Source organism: Brassica rapa, chromosome A01 (assembly GCF_000309985.2).
Source record: "Brassica rapa cultivar Chiifu-401-42 chromosome A01, CAAS_Brap_v3.01, whole genome shotgun sequence".
Lineage (NCBI taxonomy): Eukaryota > Viridiplantae > Streptophyta > Magnoliopsida > Brassicales > Brassicaceae > Brassica > Brassica rapa.
The window spans coordinates 4078756-4096053 of NC_024795.2; the positions used below are offsets into that span (position 1 = coordinate 4078756).

At 33.5% G+C, this 17298-nt stretch overlaps 3 protein-coding genes and 1 long non-coding RNA gene across 5 annotated transcripts; 2 read left to right on the forward strand and 2 right to left on the reverse strand.

Annotated features, from left to right (window-relative positions):
* Nucleotides 1–205: 205 nt before the first annotated feature.
* On the forward strand, nt 206–1658 carry LOC103853797 (zinc finger CCCH domain-containing protein 49). Its single transcript, XM_009130711.3, has one exon. It carries the CDS (start codon nt 271–273, stop codon nt 1354–1356), a length of 1086 nt encoding a protein of 361 aa, XP_009128959.1. The 5' UTR covers nt 206–270; the 3' UTR covers nt 1357–1658.
* Nucleotides 1659–4575: 2917 nt separating this feature from the next.
* Nucleotides 4576–6596, reverse strand: LOC103855157 (B3 domain-containing protein At4g34400). Of its 2 annotated transcripts, none has more exons than XM_009132118.3 (6): nt 6425–6596; nt 5793–6156; nt 5611–5670; nt 5379–5522; nt 5107–5195; nt 4576–5011 (listed from the first exon to the last, which is right to left on the reverse strand). In XM_009132118.3, exons 1-6 carry the CDS (start codon nt 6479–6481, stop codon nt 4757–4759), a joined length of 969 nt encoding a protein of 322 aa, XP_009130366.2. In that variant the 5' UTR covers nt 6482–6596; the 3' UTR covers nt 4576–4756. The 2 variants fall into 2 exon arrangements, with proteins under 2 accessions (XP_009130366.2, XP_033136932.1); XM_033281041.1 differs by having other exon boundaries at nt 5298–5522; nt 6425–6595.
* An 869-nt stretch (nt 6597–7465) lies between these two features.
* On the reverse strand, nt 7466–9220 carry LOC103853808 (vacuolar protein sorting-associated protein 32 homolog 2). Its single transcript, XM_009130719.3, has 8 exons — nt 9094–9220; nt 8907–9004; nt 8638–8737; nt 8477–8562; nt 8300–8391; nt 8089–8203; nt 7820–7994; nt 7466–7724 (listed from the first exon to the last, which is right to left on the reverse strand). Exons 2-7 carry the CDS (start codon nt 8976–8978, stop codon nt 7821–7823), a joined length of 639 nt encoding a protein of 212 aa, XP_009128967.1. The 5' UTR covers nt 8979–9004; nt 9094–9220; the 3' UTR covers nt 7466–7724; nt 7820.
* A 249-nt stretch (nt 9221–9469) lies between these two features.
* On the forward strand, nt 9470–16814 carry LOC117128510. The gene is made up of 2 exons (XR_004451826.1): nt 9470–15285; nt 15332–16814. It is a non-coding gene; the product is annotated as an uncharacterized LOC117128510 (long non-coding RNA).
* Nucleotides 16815–17298: the final 484 nt, after the last annotated feature.

Consider the following 17298-nt stretch of genomic DNA (forward strand, 5'->3'; position numbering starts at 1 on the left):
AAGTCTATCCCGTGGGGAACTCTAAAACCGCTGTTACACACGTGTAACTCACAGCCTCGTTACATAATGTTTTAAACTTATCTTTTAACAGCAGTAGAAAGGCAGCTCCTAGTCTTAGGCTGATAGTCATAACCATGGTTAAAATATTTAACCAAACCACGGTTAGCTACTTCTTCTACATAAAGGTTTTGCCGGGATATATCAAACAACAGCAAATCAATCAGAAAGAAAGAAAAGAAAAAAAAACTCAGACGAGTGTGATTGATAAAGATGATGATCGGAGATACTCGCCGGACTTATCCAACGGTGGAGATTCCAACGTGGCCCGTTTCCGAAGATTTTACGGCGGGGGATGTTTACTCTCCCGTGATGAACAGTCCAGATTGCAGCATGCTTGAAGCTCTCGCGGCGCTGCAGCGTTACTTACCCTCTAACGAACCGGATCCGGATTCCGACCCGGATCTATTCGGCCCGGACTCTCCTATCGACGCCTACTCATGCGACCATTTCCGCATGTACGACTTCAAAGTCCGGAGGTGCGCTCGCGGCCGGAGCCACGACTGGACGGAGTGTCCGTACGCTCATCCCGGAGAGAAGGCTCGCCGGAGAGATCCGAGGAAGTACAGCTACTCCGGGACGGCTTGTCCCGATTTTCGCAAAGGCGGTTGCGTTAAAGGAGACTCGTGCGAGTTCGCTCACGGTGTTTTCGAGTGTTGGCTCCATCCGGCTCGTTACCGGACTCAGCCGTGTAAAGACGGCGGTAACTGTCGCCGGAGAGTTTGTTTCTTTGCTCACTCGCCGGATCAGCTTAGGTATCTCCCGAATCGAAGCCCTGATCGTGTTGATTCATTCGACGTTTCGTCTCCGATGCGTCATTCGTGCGCCAGAGCGTTTCAGCTGTCGATTTCGCCGGTTTCCGGGTCGCCGCCGGTGAGTCCTAGAGCTGACTCGGGGAGTCAGTCGCTGAGTCGTTCACTCGGGTCTAACTCTATAAACGACGTCGTGTCTTCGTTTAGGAACTTACAGTTTGAGAAGGTGAAATCATTTCCTCCGTCTTACAACAATCCGTTACGTTGCTATCAATCCGGATTCGGGTCGCCCCGAGGATCCATCTTGGGTCCTGGGTTTCAGAGTCTCCCCACAACCCCAACCCGACCCGGAAATATGGATATCTGGGAGAATGGTATAGAGGAAGAGCCCGCAATGGAGCGGGTCGTAGAGTCGGGTCGTGAGCTGCGAGCAAAGATGTTTGAGAAACTGAGCAAGGAGAATTGCATGGATCGGGTTGAACCGGATCCGGATCATAATTCGGGTGAAGGTCCCGATGTAGAGTGGGTATCTGAGCTGGTGATGTAGGAGGACAAGATCCGAACTGTACCCGGATCTCAAATATCGGCTTTTTTTCTGGGATCTCTTCTAAGGAAAAGAGGAGGAGATCTAGAAGTGTGTTCATATTATTATTTACTAATTTCGCATTATCCGGTAATAATATATTAAATATGGATTTTTGGGGAGGCTTTTTCTGAGCTTTGGAATCTTGTTTGTATAGATGTGCCTAGGGTTTTAATTACGGAATATTAATATATATTATTAAATATTCTATCGTGTTTATTAAGACTATATGGTTAAATGTAACGACTTGTTTATTATTCAGTAAATGAATGCTAATTATTATCTACTTTGTTTGCTTAAGTTTTCCTTTATTTAATCATTAATGAGAAATTTAACGGTAAGTTTTCGTTTCAGGAGTTTGACTTTTGACTGTATCTTCCATACCTTGAACGGTTCAGAATTGAATGAGTAATTTAGTTATTGTCCAAATAAGTAACCAAAGTTAAATTTATTTTAACCAATTAAACACATGTACAGTGGCGTACCATAGCGTTTGGCAGATCATTGGCTTTTGACATTATCTAATACCATTTGGCTATAGCATAGAGAAGAAAATGACATTGACCAATACAAATTTGCAATGGCTAAGAAAAGTCTGACTCTGATCAGACCAGTACCATCTTTGCTTTGATAACAGGGTAATATATACTTTGATATTGGGCGATGTATGTCATGATTGCCATGAGTGTCATTTTAAGTCATGCCGTAAATTAATAAAATCGATTAGTAACGTGATGTACGTAAGATCATCTCTGGTTTCATTCCATATTTTATTACAAAATGAAATAGAAAATGAAGTAATGAAAAAAAAAAAATATTACTCTATAGCCTAGAGTGACAATTTATTTTTTGTTTATTATTTTATATTTTTTTTTATTTTAGAGTAAAATATGGAATGAAGTTAAAAATACCTTAACCGTGTGAATCTAGTTTTTATTTGTAATTAGATTTTTTACTGTAATTATTTAGAATATTTGGTATTGACCTTTGAAATACTCAGTTATCATTAAGGCAAAATATAAATTCAGAATTGAAACTTTGTGATATAATTAACTTATTCATGATAGAAACGACATTGTGGGTCCAATGTTAGGTATCAGAATTAACATTTTTGAAGAAACACAGATATAATTAAATGCAGTATGAATGAATGCAGATACAGATGTTGTTATATGGGGGAACTGCCAAATTTGCAATCAAAAGAATTAGTACATTTCTGTAGGGCGATTAGGCCACAAACTCGAGCCTAATGTCAAAAAGAAGAAACCTATTTATAAAGTCATTTTTGTTATACTAGTTTACTTCTATTAACTGTTCAAAACAATTATTTTTGCCACGCCTATGTAGCATTATGTAATCAAAGGGACAATTAGCTATATATGTAAACATTTTTGAAAATATAAGATGCTAAGATAACCTATTTTTATTCATTTAATATTGGCACTTTCGAAAAAAATGATAAAGAGTCATATTCTCGAGTTGGTAGAAACCTAAGTTAACTTCTCTTCTTTTCTAACCTAAGTTAATTTTATTATACAGAAACTCATCTTTGTTAGCGCAATTTTACAATTATGAGTAGACAAACCTATTCAGGTTAATTAAACAGCAGAACTTATCCGTGTATCTATTCATCACATTTTGATCGGTTGAAGTTGTCATAAAGTTTCACAAAACTTCCACAAGGAATTTTACACGTGTTTCAAAAATTTTAACAATTTTTTTGGAATCTTTAGAAAATGTTGTTTATAGTACATCTTATTGTCAAATATTCAACCATAGCCTGGATTGGTCTGACATTAAAAAAAAACTCTTAATGGCCTATGCTTGAATAAAATTGATACTCTTATTATTCGTAAAACAAATTATAATGCCCTATATACAATTAAATTTGTCTAACAAAATTATGATGTCCTAAGTAAATTCCTTTGCTATTGCTCCCAACCGGACCGGCCCATAACATTAGTTCTTTGCATCAATGTATTTCTGGTAGTGAAACTAACTTCTTTGTTAATAGATGACTATTTATTTATATAATAATAATAATAATAATAATATATGTAAAATACAAACCATAACTTTAACGTACTAACTTTAAAATAATATTTTATTTTTGTTGTTGTGTTTCATATCCCTTAAATCATAAAATCTACCCTTTTAATTACAAGCGTTTTTAACCCTTCGTCCTTCTCTTAAGCTTCTCCAAACTCATAAATCAACAGTTTATACATCTCCGTATGGCAATCACCTTTTTCGTCTTTTGAAGCTAGGTCGCAAATGAGAGATGGTATGATATTTTCTCAAAAAAAGTAGATGAATTCATTACTGGAGTAACTAGAGTAGAGGAATGGCCAACCAGGCTAAAGAAGACAATCAAACCAAACTACAAGCTATGCTATTATACCTAGATTGTTTTTAAATATCGAAAATTCATCTCGTCGAAACAATTCGATTCATCACAAAGAACAAAAGCTTATACAAATTATTTTTTTTCTTACAACTAATGTTTTAGCGATTAATTTTTTTCTTAAACGAATAAAAACCAAAGAATCTCTAAACCTCACAAAAGAAAATTAAATCTAACTCAAACAAATTACATAACACACGTAAAATAATTTAAAGATAAATAAAAATTTTTTTTTTATGATAACCATTTTTAAGTTTTTGTCACAAAAATAATTCTCAATAAAAAAATGATCAAAATATGTTTTATTAAAGAGTAAAAATTCATTTTCTTTCTTTAGTGTTATTTTATGACAAAAACTTAAAAGAATGGTTATCTGAGAGAATTACCCGTAAATAAAAGATCAATCAAACCTTGGATTATTTCTCACTACCTTGCCGGTGGGCCAAGCGTATTAAAATCTCCAGAAGTAAGTGAAACTGAACCCGTCAAGCTAATATATAATATATATTCCGTGTGGAAGTAAGTCTTTGTTTTCTTCCCTTTTACTTCCTTGTCATGATGGCTAAGTGGCTTACGAGCCAGCTCTGAAGCTAAACACTGTTTCAGATCAGACACGACCTGGTTCGTTTTCGGTCTATGGACTCCTCTGTCTTCAACGCAAGATATTACAGTCTTACATTACAACTTAATAAGGATAGAGATTGGTCGGTGACATGAATACTTAATGCCATATTTTTTAGATTAATACAGACTAATCCGAACTAGGAAAAGACTAGAACTCAGACCCAAACTCCTCTTAAATAAATAAAAGAAACTAAAAACAAAGAGATGATTCATCAAAGTCTTAAACCTTAAGAGCTCACAACCAAACAAACTGAGAAACCATAAACTTGGAGGAACTCAAATCTCTCTTTTTCTCACACCACATACTAATAACATTTTAATGCTTTTATTTAATATCTAGGAGGTGGTGGTGACGACATGGATCTTGACTGCATAAACAAGACCTTCCTTTCGAAACAGCTCGCACAAGAGACGATCTCCTTTCTTCAGTCCGTTTCTCTCGCATATGCGCTCCCATTTTTTGATAGACACACGATAATCCTGCCACGTTGCTACTCTCGCTTCTAGCATCCCATTTTCGTGGTTGTCAATGTAGTAAACGTAATCTTGGAACTTCAGGCAATAGTCTCTCACTGTTTGGCTAGGAACGCTCTGTAGTTACAAAATAATTAATCAGACAAATCTTTTAACTCTTTTAACTTAAGAGAGTTTACAATTTAAGAAAAGGATCTATTGCGGGGGCTTACCAGGTCGTATATCCTCTTCTTAACGGTTGTCTCAAAACATACATTATTGGGATCATCCAGATACACCTCTGGATTCTGGATTGTGGACGCTGTCAATAAAAAAAAAACATTTTCAAGGATAAAGTATCTATCACATAGGTTAATGATGCAGTAAGGGAAATAATGAAACTAAGCAAATGAAGAAGTTTTACGTCTCTTCCTGGACACGGAACGAGAGCTGTTACTTGTTGAACCAACAGTAGAGTTAAGTGATAATGTGTTTTTCGTTAAACCTTTCTTCCTTGAGTTTGTAACTTTTGGGGTCACGTCAAGGAGTGTGTCATCGTTAGGAGGAGAGTAGGAACTGTCACTCAAGCTGTCGGAATCTTCTGAGATGAACGAATCATCAGAATCTTGAACAACAACTCTCTTTTTTCCTGAAAAAAAAAACACAGCTTGTTAATATAACAGCCAACCAAACGAAATTAAGTGATTAAGAAAGGTAAATAGAGTGTGTGTTTAGACCTTTGTTCCTGGTTCTTGGGACTCTCTGTGCACCCTCAGGTTCAATGATGTTGGAATCCTCTGAGTTATTAACCACCAAAAAAAATATCAGAGCATTAAAACAGAGCTTCTTTGTATAAAAAAGCAATCAAACGAAATGAGTTTTAAGTGATGAAAAAGCTAACCAGTGGTGTGGTTAATACCTTGGTTTGTGGCGTTGGGGACAGTCTGCGCGATCTCAGGCTCTGAAGAAGTGTTTGTGTCTTCTTTGTCATCATCATCATCTACGGATATAACTTGAGCAACAGCTCTGACCTCTTTGCATGCTCTACTGCCACCATAGATGTCGACCGTGAAACTTCGAGATCCGTCATACACGAAAGTCAACACGTCTCCATCTCTAAGTCCGTTATCCTCCACGAACTTAGCCCACCCTTGTCCAAAGTACACCTCATCTCGCCTCTTAATCATAGCCACCTTCCAGAAGCATCCACCATCACTTCCTTGGAGAAGCGCTGTTTTGGGCAAAACAAGTGGTAGCTCGTCGTAATAGGACGCTGGAATCACCTGCACAACCGCAAACCATTAATCAAAAGCCAGCTTTCAAGATATATAAACAAGAGATCGAGACTCTAAGGTAAGACATGACTTAAGAGCCACCTAAACTCGTCAGGTTGAATCCTCTGAGCATAACGGAGGCTTTCCATACACAATAACAAGACTTGGTTTCATCTCAAGAGACGTACATACAGTTTAGAAAATCGCACTTTCCAGACCAAACTGATTCAAAGTCCATGACAATGACAAAAAAAAGTATAGGGAAGGAAGATGTTACCATGGATTCAGAGCTGAAGTGGGAGAGGAAGATCTTAAAGAAACCTGGGGGAGCCATTGAGAGAAGATGAAGAGTGAGTGAGAAACTGGAAACAGAGGAAATGTAAACTAGGGTTTATGTAGAAAGAGAGCAGCTTTGAATATGACTTATGAGTCAAAGTAACGATGAGCCACTCTCTAGTCTTTAAAGACAACAGTGTACTATATACTCTGCATGGGCCATCTCAGAAAAGTTTCAGTTATTTACTACTTTGATCCTCAGATAATTTTCAGAACAACCCTCTAACTTCTAATAAATTTACGGTCAAAGACAAAAGTAATGAAAAAAACAGAGAAGCTTTTGCGTGTTGGAGTGGTCAAAGAAACGATCGCCTAGTACGGTGCCCATCTGATACGGATGCTACTCCCACCTTTTTTTTCTCTGCCATCTCTCCAGTTACCTTTTTGATATAAAGGAATAAAAACTTACTATTTTTAAAATTCTTTACATATATATCATAGCAAAACACACAAACGAATTTATAAACTAAACAATGGAGTGTTAAAGAAATTAGAAGCAATCTGATATGACCACATAAGCTAATGACGTGTTAAGTGAGAAGCTAATGATGACCTGTCACCTGCAAGTGAGGAGAAGAAACGGTTACACTAAGGAAGATAGTATAAATAGATGGAATTGTAATTGGGAAAGTTAGTTGGTTAGTTAGAGCCTTGTGGCTTTGGCTTGTTTCTCTTAGGAGATTCAAGATAGCTTTCTCTCTGTACTTTCCTTTTGTAATTCCTCTGTTCTTGATAAGAAAGTGACATTGTTCTTATCACAATCACATACATGAAAACACACTCAAAAAAGCATAAACACATCATTTTAATACTACTACCCTGAAGATCAGATTCAAGTTTCTGGCGAATCACTCCTAAGCTGTTCAATGGGGTATAGTTTGACGCATGTGAGGATCATTTATCAGGTAATAAGGCCAGTTTGATAATAATTTTGACATGTGTGTCTGATCCATTGTGAGAGGATTTTAATTGAGGAGGATAATGATATGAATCTCCCTCAAAGGACAAAGTAGTAACGCAGAAAAACAACGAGTAACAAACGATTCAAAAATTACAAAAACACGATAAAATATAAAAATATATGTAAACAAGTCAAATGTTGAAAACATTCAAGACGATGATGATTCTTAAAGTTCCGCTCCAGTTTTTAATTTTGACTCGGTGATCCTTTTATATATATACATCGCATGTTCTTGTTTATCATCAATGCACACACAGATCTGCTCGACCAAGTCCATAACCTGCGGTTAAATCAAGCCGTCGTGTTGCATCAGTTAGAACATCCATCGTGTATTTGTTTTGGTTATAGAGATGATTAAGAGAAGTGAATGGAGACCTTAGAGGGCCATCTCAGCTTGTAATGCAGCGAGTTCTTCTTCCTCAGCTGTCCGCTTAGGAGCAGCAGGACGGACTGGTTGACGACCTGGAACTGAAGGCATTGGTGTCGGCTGAAGAAGTTGTTCTTCAAGCTCTGCACCTTCTAGCTCTTCAAGCTCTGCTTCAAGCTCATCCTATTATCAAACAGAAGAAGTTTATATATCTCAGAGAAAGATACATTAGCTGGACGAAAATAATGATAATGTGGGGGGTTAAAAGAGAGTTTACCTCATCGAAGTCAGCAGCAGCACCGATAGGAGTAGACAATGCTTCTTGGATCTGTTTCATGTTCTCTGTCTGCTCATTGATCTCGTCCATGGTCTTGTCCACATCATCAATGTTTCTGTTTTAAAAAAAAAACAGTGTGTTTAAGAGTTTAGGCACTAGAAACGTTAAAAGCAGTAAGGCAATGTTGAAAATGTGATGAACACAAGCTTACGTAGCTTTCTGCATGGCTTTCATTGCAGAAGCTCCACTCCGCAACGCATCAACAGTTTCGGTTGTTGCTTTTGCGCCTTCTAACATTATCATCTGTACGAAGAAGAGATATAGGATCACGATAAATTCATCTACTACTAACAATAATAAGAAGAAAAAGAAAGGAAAAAAAGCAGACTTGATCATGAATACGGAGCTGGAAGTTGCCAAGCTGTTCGACTTGTTGCTCATACAACCTCTTCCTTTTCAAACACTGTATAGCCGCTGCAACAAAGATCAATACAAGCTCTTTAGATTGTATATACAAAAAAAACAAGAGTGGGGGGTTGTTGTTGTTACAGCGTTTGTTTTTAGCACGAGTGTACTCTTTAGCTTTCTCAACCTCTTGTCCAGCTTTCTTCAAGAGCACTTTCTCCTTCTTCTCTAGCATCTCAAGTGTCTAAATCAACAACCATTGCGTAAGTAACAATACACAACTGACAACTAACTAGGATCTAAATCCCTAATTCGATCACATATCATTCGTCAATTCAATTCAAAGTCAGAATCTTTTCGTCTATAAGTCTCAATTGATGACGGTGAGAAGAAGCGAAAATCGAAATTGATACCTCGTTGAGCTTGTCTAATGTCTGGAGAGCATTACCCTCATGCTTGGGCTTCCCAAATAGCCGATTCATCATCTTTGCTTCCTTAATTCAATCGATTACTAGATCCCCACCCAAAAAAAACCCTAATTATGAACCGATTGATCGATATATTGATTAGACCACGCAGATGGAGAAAAAAATCAAATACCTGGGAAAAATCTGGATTTCGATTAAAAAAATTAGAAATCTTCGGAGAGATGACTTTCTCAGGTCAATTAAGATCGAAGGAAGCTTACTTTCCTTTTATCTACTACACGCGTTGAATTTATTATAACACGTGGACAGTTATAATTGGTTGTCCCTAATATTAATCTTGCAACGAGTCGTACTGGATTGGTGGTTAACCAAAATTCTCAATTAAATTTAAAACCCAACCCACTTTTACCATTGTACTATATAATTGGGCTTCTGATTCATCAAACAATGTCCATTTTTTTTTTTGAGCATTACATGAGGAGGAAAGTTCAAGTTATTTGGGCTATGAGAGTCTTCAAACGGGCTGACTCCTCCGATTTTCCTAACTTGTAAATTCAGGGCCCATTGTTTTACATTTATGGATGTATCATATGGCTAGAATGACATTTACGAACAATATAACAAGACAAATATGGTGTATAACAGCATCTCCGACCCATAGATATTTCCACCTCTATAATAACATTTAGAGGTGAAATTACTCCAACCCACCTCTATTTATTCTTCTATAATAGAGATCTCTATTTTTTCCTCTATTTATAAAGGAAGAAATAGCATTCCTCTATTTTTTACTTTATATTTAGAAATTGCTATTTTAGAAAAATACATTGGAGCATATCCCATCTCTATTATAGAGTTCCTCTATTTTAGAGGTAAAAATAGCAAAATACATTGGAGATGGTCTAAACCTCTTCATCTTTGACTAGAAAGTAGAGTATTTGGTCATATTCATTTCGCTGTTTTTAGTTAGATGTTGACATGTTTTATATATTGTTTGTTTTCTTATATCGTAAGCAATGAATCAGTGACTACATTATGTCTGTTTTGTAGTCGTTTGTCTAACTTGTTAATAGATTTTCAACAGCTAAAGATCAAAAATTTCAGATTAGGAATTATTGTTGTTAGACTATGTCGAACTAGTTATTAATTACAAGGAAACATGATGAGTTTATCATTGACACGTATTTGTTAAACCAGCGATAACAACACAAACATACGGTTAATTTCTCTACTTTACCAAAACTAGATTGTTATGATCTCTGATTCAGGTGTAGTAAAAACATGAAATGGAACCTTGGGGCAGTATAATGTGTATGAACATGTAAACCATGTGTATTAACTTCGCGCCTTCCTTCAAATAGAACCTTATACGCGAGTTTGTGGAGAGAGAAACAACATTAAAGTTCCAGATGGAATCTAACTCTTAAAAGTACTACACACTCTACACATATTAAAACGAACATTAGCATATACTCTTTCCTATGTGTATCATAGTCGGCCATCTGCTTTTCCTTTATGTTTTCCCCTTCCCTAAAGGTCAAATTGCCCTTGGTAATATCACGAGGAGTCAAATTAGTGAGTCTACATATTTCAAAATAAGTACATGTGAACCGATGAAAGAAATAACAAAAGGTCTGAGAAAAGGCCCTAAAAAGAGCAAAAAAGGGAAACATGTGGAGAAAAGAGTTTCCCACAGGCAAGTCATGTGTTCATAAATCATACTTATGACATCTCCTTAATATGCACTGATATTTTTATCATATATACATGCAACTTGCCATATACCAGTATATATATATTAAATATATTTTGTCAGTCTTAAGTTATCAAAAGTTTATAAATTTTGTGGCAGATGCAAGTTCTAGATTTTTGAGAAGTGAATTGTCGCACTAATTAAAGTGATTCGATTGTATGATATGATGAGCATTTATCTATCTAGGGGTTAAATAGATTGGTCTAAGTTTGGATAGATCATTTTGTAGATATCAAGTTTAACTTTCATATAATGGATCATGTAGTTGTATATGTATGACATGACATATGCATAGTTTTATACAAGTCGATCACTATCACACTCTAGTGTTACCTAGATTATAACATTCCCCCTTTTATAAACCCAAATAAACGTATGAACATGTATGAATCTTGATTTAACTAGTCTCAAAATCTTGTCCAGAATCATGTTAGCATGAAAGTACGATCACCAGTAGTAACTTAGATTACTTTGAAATTTAGAAATTTTAGATAACATTTTTGTGGAGTATATTATCTTAAAATGGGTTCATGTCACCTCTTGATTATTTATTTGGGGGGAGGGGTGTTATAAGACAAAGATGGGTATGAGATTGTGAATGTGCTGGTTATAAGGTGGACAAATAAATTAGGGCGTTAACCAAACATGTTTGTGTAGGCTCCCATGTATGTGCATGTGTTTTGGTCTCTCATGGCATGGTGGTCTGGTTTATGACATTTTGGTTTTATTCTGTATTATTTTTTTTTTGTTGGGGGTCTTGTTATCACATGTTTGTCTACTATTGGATATAAGCTGGGCTGGATTGTTACCATAAATGGAACCCATGTGATGAAAAGATAGCTTGTGCATATATCATATAGTTCGAGTGACTAGTATATGTATAATATACAGAGAGGGTGAGTTGGTCTACTAAGAAGGATAAGCTATAAAATAACTTTGACTTATAGATACATTAATAAACATATTCCAATTGTAATATTTCTACATATCGTTATGTCAAAAACGGCATCCACCAAGCTTCTTATAGATGGATCGGTCCCCAGTTAGTAAATTCGATAGCTTTCAATATTATTTTACATTGTGCACCGAGGTTTTTGCATAATTTTTTGGAATGTGAACTAGTTTAACAGCATTATAAGCGCTCAGAATGTCAAATGTCGAACATGGTTAACAATGAGCTGTCACAAACCAATCTTATTATAAACTAAGGTTTCGCCCAAGATATTGCATATTCTTAAATTGAAAAGCACTCACAAGAATGTTTTTTTTCACTCACAAGAATGTTAATTATGTTTATCTGTGTATAATTATATATTGGATGAATTAGCCAAATGACCAAATTTGAAAAGGAAATTAAGTGTATAACATTGATTTTGACATAATAAAGCTCATAACAATTATGTCAATTTCTATCCGGTAATACCCTTATTTTGTTCAAGTTGCCAGTAATAGAGAGAGAAACTGATGACATCAACAATTTGACACCCCCACAATTAATTATCACACGTAATTCAATCAACACCACACTTTTGTTTAACAGATAAATATACATCTAATTTTTCTATACCATATTACTAAAAATAATAGGATTCAAAATCCACTCACACCTAGTAAATACTAAACTTTAATCCAAACCTCAACTCCAAAATAATAAACCCTAAACTTTAAACATCACCCTTCCATCTAAATACTAAACTCTAAACCCTAATTACTGAATCCTAAACCCAAATATAAACCTTAAACCCAATTATCAAAATCTGAAAATAGTATATAATATTATGTAATATTAAACTAAATCCAAACAAAACTCCTCAATGCTAAACTCAGACCTAACTTTTGAATACTAAACCCAAAAATGCTATCACTAAACCCAAACCTAAACTCCCACCTTCCAAATACTAAACCCTAAATCCTAATCACTAAACCCTAAACCCAAGTATAGGCTATAAACCCAAATAGAATGGAACAAAATACATAGTATAGTATAAATTGGTAAGAAAAAAAAAACACTCTTTTTTAATCGTCAAATGGAACATACATAATACGGTCACTAAACCCAAACATCAACCCCCACCTTCCAAATACTAAACCCTAAATCTTAATCATTAAACCTAAACCCAAGTATAAACTCTAAACCCAAATAGTATAGAACAAAATAAATAGTATAGTACATATAGTTGTAAACAAGAAATTGATAAATAATGAATTTATCAAACAATCGATGGTACAATAATACAACAACCGTAGCATACTATTTAGTTTGGTACTTGCGAATCGTACAAAAATATAAGAATCGTACTATACTATAATTTTCTTTCACTACATATAGTATAGTCGACGAGTTCATCTTCCTCTTTTTACAGACATGGTGATACACAGATTCACTAGTCCAGAGTAATTATTCTTCATCATACCATATCAATACAGCATACTATAACAATTTAAATAACAAAGAAAAAAATCAAGATGAACAACATTGAAAAAAACTAAAAAAAAAAAAAATTGTGATGTCACCTCGTTGTTGTCTATGGTGCCATCTTCTCCTCCAAACTCAATTCCACAAGCCCAAAATCCATATTATTTCTTAGTCTAGTGGTTTGTGTTCGTATGTATAAAAAAAACAGAGATTGGAGGAGAAGAGGAAGAAGAAGAGAAAAATATGTGGAACAATGATAACCACAATTTATTAAATTATTTATTTAATATTTCTTTTGATAAATAACTCTCAGCAGGTCACACAGGTTGAATTGAAGGGTAATATAGCATTATTACATAAAATACATGTACTGTAGATGAAAGTTAGGGGTTTTAGTTATGTAATGAATTATAATTTGTTTGAATGTTATACAGCCCAATTTCCCTTATATATTCTATATATTCTAGAAAATAAATGCACATCTATAAACTTAGCATCATGTTGAAACGTTTTCTTGTGTTATTAAAACTAGACAGCACGTCTTTTTTTGTTAACTAGTATATTAAATAAAGTTCCGCAAATATACTAAGAACCTAAGAACATCTCCGATGATAAACTTTATTCTTTTCTTTAAAATATAAAGTTTTTCAAAAAATGAAGAAGTATGTTCTCCAATAGTTTACTTCATTTTTTTCTTAAAAGGAATATTCAAATATATTATTTTCACTTTTATCATTATTTATCAATAACACTTTTTACTTTTGCTAGTTTACTAATTTTACCTAGTTATTTTATTTTAACAATATCTCACCAAAATTGCTAATTAGTATAAAATAAACATTATCATATAATATAATTAGTATACATAGCATAAATAAATAACACAAAAACGCTAGATTTTATAAGGAAGCATGAGATGTATATTTTTCCCACATATGATCAATTAAATTGTACCGAAGAGTGAAATGCCTTTCTTGATCTTTAATTCTTCTAAACCGAGCAAAACAATTCTTGAAAACGAATATTATCATGTTTTTCGATATCAACCTCTGGAAGTGGAACTTCCACCAACTTCAATTGGAGCATCAAGATCACGTTTATCTTCAATTATCATGTTATGTAGAATTATACATGTAGTTATTATGTCATGTATTTCGGTTTTTATATTATTTATGTAATTGTGTTTCATCTAAAATATTAGTAAAAAAGAAAAAAAATCTGTTTTTAGTTTATTTAATATTTTAAATTGATTGAATAAAAATAACAATATAAAACATTGAAATTAAGTTGGTAATATTAGTTCTTATAGGTTATTTAAGTAAAAACTAAGAACATGTTAAAGTTAAAGGACCAATCTATAATTAAAAAAATGTATCTTCAAAAAATGAAAAAGAAATATTAATAAAACAAAAAATGAAACAAAAAGTGGAAAATAAAACTTCATTGAAGATGCTCTAAGACATAGCTCGAATGAAATACATGTGATAAAACTGGTAAAGACATACTTTCCGGAGTCAAGGACTCAAGAGCCCAAACAAAAAAATTTAAAACAACAATAAAATCTTAAACAACAAGACTATTCATGAAACTCAACTCTTTTTTTTATCGTTTATTAGTGAGAGAACAAAAAAAAAACAAAATAGAAAGAAATGAGATAGTAATTCCAAACCAAAATGTCAAAAGCACCGTATAAGAAAATCTTTTGTTTAACCCTCGTCTCAAAATAATCAGAGATACATCGAAGCTACAAACTCAATCCGTCCATCCCATTAATCAGAATATCTATGGATATCTTATTTAAAATGATTTAAGTTGCATAGTTTTTTTATCAGAGTATTTTTATCAGGATACTTTATTTTATAATTAATACAATAATTAGTTAAGCGTTTATCTACAACATGAAAACTTATGATTTGATATAAAAATTTAATTTGCATTTTCATCTCATTATATATATAATACTACTAAGATGATTGACATTTATCAGACATGACTATACCAATCATATGTTAGTATGCGACAATTTACTGACCTATGAAAGTTTGAATGTACTTTCTTAGGTTCAAAACTAGTTGACTAGTAAACGTGTTGAAAATGTTACAATATATGTAAGTAGTAATTAAGAAAGGTGGCAAGGTTCCACATAAATAGTTAGAAATTTGATTTTAATAATCAATTAAAATCAATTATAAAAGGTTTTACCAAAAAAAAAAAAAAAAAAAAAAAAATCAATTATAAAAGGTTTCTCTCGTTCCTTTTTGTTTAGTAGTACATTTGAGGATGATAACTTTCGTATGATTCGAAGCCAAATCTAGATCGATCTGCATGACCGCAAAATCTATTAAAACTGGACTACCCAGGATTAGTCCATCGCAACATCCTAGAAGAAAATGTTGGAATTGAAATTATTTAAATAAATAGTGAGGAAGTTAGAAGAAGAGATCAGTTTCAAAAAAAACAAAAAAAGGTTCGAAGAAGAGACGTAGTAAATAAAGGGAGGCCCCCTCGTGTGGAACGTGAGCAGTACACTCCAATTATATAACTTGTGCTCTGTCTTAACTTGTGGGGGCACCTGCCACTGTTCTGCTTCTTCTTCACTTTTTCTCTATCTCTCTTCTTTCAACCACTTTTGTCCTTTCTCTTTCTCTCTTTCTCTCCCCCACACATCTGTTATCCATTTTTGGGGCAGTGAAAATTAATTTCGTCGCTCCAATCTTGTTGTTCTTACTTGATCTATAACTTTCAACAATTTATTACCCTTTTTCATGTATCAGATTCTATTTTCACCAAAATAGAATCTTTTTCATTCTAGGTGATTCAAAGTAGAGTAAATAAAACCTTAGAAATAGGTCTATACTTGCTATTTGTGACACCTAGCTACCTATATTAAGGTTTGAATAGAATTTCAACGTTTGTTAATATTATGTGCTTATTTCTTATCCGAATGATGAAGGTTCATAAGATTTTCGGAGATGCTTCTGTAAAAAAACTTTGCAAGGTGATGTGGCCAAACAAAGACCACAATGTGAACGTTTTTTTCTTATCATACCGGAGTGTAACTAAAATTTGTGGTTTCAGAAAAATAATATAATATATCAGTTTAGAAAATGTGATCTATTATGATCAGGACTTTTTGTAAAATATTATATGATTTTTTGGGATTAAAGATAAGTGGGTTGGTATGGAAAGTGTTAATATAATTCTTTTGTTAATATAAAAAATGTTGATATAATTCAAATATTATTTTTTCTTTCATTTTGAGATTTTAATAGGGAAAAAAACTTAAAAGATTCCTCCACTATTTTCGAAATCTGTCTTATTTTCCAGAGTTTTCTGTATCAGAGGATAAGTTCAGTACTTCAATAATTGGTACCCAATTTGTAACATAAGATTTTAGTAGTACGAAGTTATTCTGCCGAGAGGAAGTACCCATTTTTATCTAACTGGCTGTATACTGAATATCCAAATTATTATTAGAATTCTACTTAAATAAAATAAATTATATTCATTTCTGTAAAGATATATATTTATGATCGAACAATGGTGTACAGCAGGTATTATGGATCGCAGCTATGCATTCTATTTTTACGTAACCTATAAATGTGGTACTAGTTAATTACTTATTGCTCAGACCAAAAATAATCAATTATAGTATTAAATGTTTTAATTTACATCATACTAAGAAATCAATGCATGATTCATTTAATTAAGAAAGAAAAAACAAGAGGCAATATTGATACATAAAATCACATTAATTTCATAATTAAACACCCTCTTAATTATATTTATTTTATTCAAATAAATACCGTTTTCATGATAATAAGTTTAATTTTAACTTTCTAATTTAGAAAAAGTTTTCACGATATTTTTCATATGTGACTCCCAATGACAAGTTCTTTTTTCAGTGTAACAGGTTACATTTTTATTTGTAATGAGAAGTTTGTTTATTTCAATGTAGAATTTTTTTGTAGAATCTAATTTACTGTACCTTTTCACACTTTTACTCCATGTTAGTGAAATTATAAAGTTAATTAAAAAAATTCAGATATAGTGTTACAAAGAAAAGAAAGGCATTTTTATAAATGTTTTTTAAAAGCTAGGAACCGAACCATAACCATCGAAATGCAGAATTATATAGATAAATATTTTAAAGTTATGATAAGAAAAAAATTGTAGGGCGAAAAAGATTGAGATGATGCAATGGTCCT

Excerpts from the sequence above, each read along its gene's own strand:
- LOC103853797 (XM_009130711.3), top strand. The coding sequence starts at position 271 with ATGATGATCGGAGATACTCGCCGGACTTATCCAACGGTGGAGATTCCA.
- LOC103855157 (XM_033281041.1), bottom strand. The coding sequence starts at position 6,481 with ATGGCTCCCCCAGGTTTCTTTAAGATCTTCCTCTCCCACTTCAGCTCT. Across the intron at positions 6,157-6,424 it reads ACTTCAGCTCTGAATCCATG|GTGATTCCAGCGTCCTATTA; the intron begins GTAACATCTTCC and ends GCGGTTGTGCAG. Across the intron at positions 5,671-5,792 it reads CCCCAACGCCACAAACCAAG|AGGATTCCAACATCATTGAA; the intron begins GTATTAACCACA and ends TTAATAACTCAG.
- LOC103853808 (XM_009130719.3), bottom strand. The coding sequence starts at position 8,978 with ATGATGAATCGGCTATTTGGGAAGCCCAAGCATGAGGGTAATGCTCTC. Across the intron at positions 8,563-8,637 it reads TCGTGCTAAAAACAAACGCT|CGGCTATACAGTGTTTGAAA; the intron begins GTAACAACAACA and ends TCTTTGTTGCAG. Across the intron at positions 8,204-8,299 it reads AAAGCCATGCAGAAAGCTAC|AAACATTGATGATGTGGACA; the intron begins GTAAGCTTGTGT and ends TTTTTAAAACAG.